The sequence below is a fragment of the Dipodomys spectabilis genome, unplaced genomic scaffold, assembly GCF_019054845.1.
Source record: "Dipodomys spectabilis isolate Male_0828 unplaced genomic scaffold, ASM1905484v1 ptg000067l, whole genome shotgun sequence".
Classification (NCBI taxonomy): domain Eukaryota; kingdom Metazoa; phylum Chordata; class Mammalia; order Rodentia; family Heteromyidae; genus Dipodomys; species Dipodomys spectabilis.
The window spans coordinates 2,848,981-2,853,999 of NW_024870744.1; the positions used below are offsets into that span (position 1 = coordinate 2,848,981).

Sequence of the window (5,019 nt, forward strand, 5' to 3'; positions counted from 1 at the left end):
TCAAACCACAATCATCAGATCTCAGTCTCTAGCTAGGATTATAGACATGAGCCCTAGTGCTCAGCAAAACTCGCATCTCCAAACAACCAGCATAAAACTGGAAGTGGAGCTGTGGCTCTAGTATAGAGCACCGGCTGTGGGGGGGAAAGCCGATCTGGAACACAAGTCCTTGAGTTCAAAAACTCCTGGCACTGTTGGCTCAGGCCTGTGATTCTAGCTACCCAGGAGGCTGAGACCTAAGGATTGCAGTTCCAAGTCAGCCTAAGCAGGAGAAATCTGTGAGACTGATTTTTTGTGGGTTGTTGAACTTGAACTCAGAGCCTGGGTGCTGTCAAATTAGTGTTCTACTACTTTGAGCCATAGCATCATGTCCAGTTTCCTGGTAGTCAATTAGAGATAAGAGTTTCACAGGGCTAGGAGTGTGGCTTACTGGTAAAGTGCTTGCCTACCATGCATGAGGCCCTGGGTTCGATTCTTCAGTACCAACAAGAGTCTAACAGACTTTTGTGTCCTGGCTGACTTTGAATCACAATTCTCAGATCTCTGTCTCTTGAGTGATTAGGATTACAAGTGTGAGCCACCTGCACCTGGCATCTGCAAGACTCATCTCTAATTAACAACCAAAAAGCTGGAAGGAACTGTGGTTCAAGTAGTAGAGCTTCAGCCTTAAGCTAAGGGACATTGTCCAGGTGTACTTCAAGTCCCATTACTGGTACATATGCCTGCAGCTTGTTACACACACACACACACACCAACAGTTTTGCAGGACAGACCACTCCCAAATGAAGATAATCACCTATAAAGATAAGGGTACATTTTGGAACCAGAGTAATAATTTGTCTCCCTCAAGTAATAACAGCCATAACTTTTGAACCAGGAGAACCAGAGCTCAGGTAATGAATGACCAGCCAGGCCACACCTGGAACTGGAACGCTATGCATCCCTTTCATCCCCAGTTCCTAATTACTCCTCTATTTAAACCTAACACTTAAGTCTGTACCCCAAAGATGGCTGAAGGTAAAAGTATCCCTTTCCCATGGCATCTGCCAGTTAATCTTTCTCCAGGCTTCGTGTCTCTAGTTTGCTACAGGGTCTAGTGACTAGACTGATATATTCCTTCCTAATAGATTTTTCCTATCATTTTCACTATTGTTTGCATTGTGTCTGAATTCTCTGGGTATGAATGTGTGCACATGTGTGTGTATGCTGCATGCATGTGTGTGTTAAGATAACTACACTGATCTCTATATACAGATTATATATAGTCTATATATAATGATTTTTATTTCAGCCTTCCAAGTGCTGGGATTACAGATGTGCACTCTTGCACATGACTTTAATTTTTTATTTTTTTGTTAGTCGTGTGGAACTCAAGGCCTGTTCTGTATGTGTATGTGTGTATATATATATACATATATACACTTACACATATACAGAACAAGTTTCTGTTTCAGCCAGCAGTTAGCATCTATATGAAATATGAAAACCATTGCTGATCTAGAAGTTATTGCTTATTTTGTGGTTGGCAGGATAGACGGGGGTCTGGCAAACCGGACCCCTCGTCCCGTTTAGGCAACTGGAAGCTCCCTCGGAGCTATTTTGAGGATTAAATGAAGCCGCGCTCAAAGGCTCAAAGCGCTTGACACTTGGACAGCATTTTGCGACCGGAAGTTTTGCGCATGCGCAACGTTCGGGTTTGGCCCAGGAGGCGCATGGATAGGCGGGGCCAGGCCTGTCATCGGCCAATCAGCAGTTGAGGCCGTGGTGCCACGCCTTTCCAGGTCCGGGTTTCAGAAGGGCAAAGTAAGGGCAATGGGACCGGCGCCCGGTTCTAGTCCAAGCCTTCCCGAGCCTGAGCCCTAGCTCCCGTGCGCGCTTTCGAGCGGAAGGCGGCCGGGCATCCCGCCCTCCTCGGGCTCCTCTGCTCAGTTCCGCGCTGGGCCTCGCTCCCCCGGGCCGGGCCATGGGCGCGCTGCGCACCGGCCTGGCGTTGGCCCTGGGCGCGGGTCTGGGCGCGGCCGCCGAGCGCTGGCGGCGGGGGCGGGCGGACACGCGGGCGGGCCCGGGGCTGCTGGCTCGGCTGCCCGTGCTGCCCGTGGCGGCGGCGGCCGAGCTGCCTGCCCTGCCCGGGGGGCCGGCGGGAACCGGGGGCCGCGGCGCGGCCGAGCTCGCCAAGTACGGGCTGCCCGGCGTGGCGCAGCTCAAGAGCCGCGAGTCGTACGCGCTGTGCTACGACCCGCGCACCCGCGGCGCGCTCTGGGTGATCGAGCAGCTGCGGCCCGAGCGGCTCCGCGGCGACGGCGACCGCCGCCAGTGCGACTTCCGCGAGGACGACTCCGTGCACGCCTACCACCGCGCCACCAACGCCGACTACCGCGGCAGCGGCTTCGACCGCGGCCACCTCGCCGCGGCCGCCAACCACCGCTGGAGCCAGAAGGCCATGGACGACACCTTCTACCTGAGCAACGTCGCGCCCCAGGTAGCGCCGGGCCCCGCTCCTGGCGGCCGATCGCGGGGCTCCCTCGAGCCCCGGCACGTGCGGCCCCGGGCAGCTCCCGGGAGGCGCACCGCGGCCGGCCCGGCCCGGGACGGCGCGCGTCCCCGGCGGCAGGGGAGCCCCGGGCGCATCCACGGTCTCATTTCGTGTCGTGGAACGGGGTCAGGGCTGTCTCACCTGTCCCTTCCGGCGTGGCCGTGGACACACCGCGCCGCTTTCGGCCCATCATTAGTTATAAAGTGGGAATTTGGCTGGGAGAGGCCCAGTCGCTGGCCCAGAGTCACGCAGCTGAAGAGCCCTGCTGTGTAGAGTCAAGCTTTTAGCCTTTGTCTGCACTGCCTGCAAGCAGCTGCCAGGAAATCGATCCGCACACTGGCTAGCTATTGGTGCCAGTCACTGCACTCCGGACATGCTGTCCTCACTCTAGCCAGCTTCCCAGCAGGGTTCTGGCACCTCTGGGTGGAAACGAGTGGGGCTCTGGCATGACCCCTCTCAAGGTTAGGTATAGCCCAGCCTCTCTGAATAGCCAGGGGGCTCTGCCCCTTCCTTTGAGCTGAGAGACTGGTGGGGTGCAGGAGGGACCCATGACAGGGGTGGGTGGCACTCAAGCCAGGCCTGCTCAGGCTTCACCCTCATGGCCATCAGGTCTGGGAGTGGCCCCTTTCTTGAATTGGTGTCCTCCAGACGCTTGTCCACCCCACAAGGCGTGGGGCAGCTGGGGTGGATGGGAGAGGGGGTCCCAGGTATGGTTCCCCTGAGCACCAACTTCCCCCACCAGGTGCCTCACCTCAACCAGAACGCCTGGAACAACCTGGAGAAGTACAGCCGCAGCCTGGCTCGCACCTACCAAAACGTCTATGTCTGCACAGGGCCACTCTTCCTGCCCAGGTGAGGCGGCAACCAGACGGCCGACTTAGTGATAGGCTCTGGGTCATCCCATCTGGCTTCTGGCAAGTTCTGTCAAGTTCCTCTTTTTGATGGGTACTGAGTAAGTCAGGATCTATTTTGCCATGCCTCCAGTCTTGCTTTTTACTTGCTAATTGGAGATGGAGTCTCCAGACTTTGGTGGCTTCCAAATCCAATCCTTCAGGTCTCAGCCTCCTTTAGTATTACAGGTATGGGTCCTGTAATATGGGTCCCCCTCCCCTCTTTCTTTTGGTCAGTTGAGCTTGAACTCAGGGCTTGGATGCTATCCCTTATCCTCTGTGTTCAAGCTCAAGGCTAGCATTCTACCAACTGAGCCACAGTGCCACTTCCAGTTTTTGAGTGGTTAATTCAAGATGTCTCACAATGATTTTTCTTCCTCATTGGCTTAGAACCATGATTCTCAGCCTCCTGGGTAGCTAAGATTACAGGCATGAGCTGTCTGCGCCCAGCTCAGGTTTCCCCTTTTGATGTCTATAAAGATCTTAGGGTGTCTTCCTTGCCCATCTCTGCCCTGCCCTGGTACACCAAGCCCTACATCTTTCACCCAGTCCTGTGTTGTCCCTTGATAGGTCCCCCATGCCTCAGGCTCTTACCTTCCCACCCTGCTGTGTGGAGCACTTCCCCCACCTGAGCCCGCCAGAGACTAGGGGACTGTCGGCATCACTCATTTTTCTGGTCTGCAGAGACCAGGCCCTGTGAGGCAGCGTGGAACCCAGGACTTACTGTCTAGTCCCTGGGAGCCATGCGCAAATGACCTCTATGTGCTCTGTAAAAAGGGGGATAAGGCCTGGGACTGTTCCTGGAGACACTCACTCAGCAGGATGCATGGCAAGGCCTTAGCACAGGCAAGCCAAGGTGGCATCTGGGGTGCCATAAATGCAATGGAGGCAAATGCTAAGGGGAAACCAGAAGCCTTTTGCCTGGCACCTGCCTGCCATGTGGCTGTCACAGCCCTTGCCCGCCTGGTACACCACCTCCACCTGCAGGGGTGGGTGTGAAAACAAGAGACCCAACTCTTCCAGCAGTGTTTATTACCTCCCATTCTGGCTGACCCATGAGAACCCTGCAGGGTTCTCAGCCTCAAGGAAGGGCATAGAAGCCTCCTGAGGGAGCAGTCTCCAGGCTTCCTGGAGGAGGTAGCCTTGGGCACAACCAGAACCCCTGGCCAAGCGTGCCTGTCTGCTCACAGGACGGAGGCCGACGGAAAGTCCTATGTGAAGTACCAGGTGATTGGCAAGAACCACGTGGCGGTGCCCACACACTTCTTCAAGGTGCTGATCCTGGAGGCAGCAGGCGGGCAAATCGAGCTGCACTCCTACGTGATGCCCAATGCCCCTGTGGATGAGACTCTCCCACTGGAGCGCTTCCTGGTGCCCATCGAGAGCATCGAGCGGGCCTCGGGGCTGCTCTTTGTGCCCAACATCCTGGCCAGAGCTGGGAGCCTCAAGGCCATCACAGCCGGCAGCAAGTGAGGGCAGCAGCTGAGAGACGGGGGTGTCGGGCGGGTCACAGTAAAGCTGGTTATTTTTGGAGACAAGCTCGGCTGTCTGTCCCAGGTGACAGGGGAATCTGCTTTCACTGCCGCTTCATCTGTG

General features: G+C 55.9%; 1 protein-coding gene across 1 annotated transcript; it reads left to right on the forward strand.

Moving 5' to 3' along the window:
• The first annotated feature begins 1,797 nt into the window (after nucleotides 1-1,797).
• Nucleotides 1,798-4,961, forward strand: Endog (endonuclease G). The gene is made up of 3 exons (XM_042680981.1): nucleotides 1,798-2,479; nucleotides 3,276-3,385; nucleotides 4,614-4,961. The coding sequence occupies exons 1-3, from the start codon at nucleotides 1,964-1,966 to the stop codon at nucleotides 4,894-4,896; spliced, it is 909 nt and encodes a 302-aa protein (XP_042536915.1). The 5' UTR covers nucleotides 1,798-1,963; the 3' UTR covers nucleotides 4,897-4,961.
• The last annotated feature ends 58 nt before the right edge of the window (nucleotides 4,962-5,019 follow it).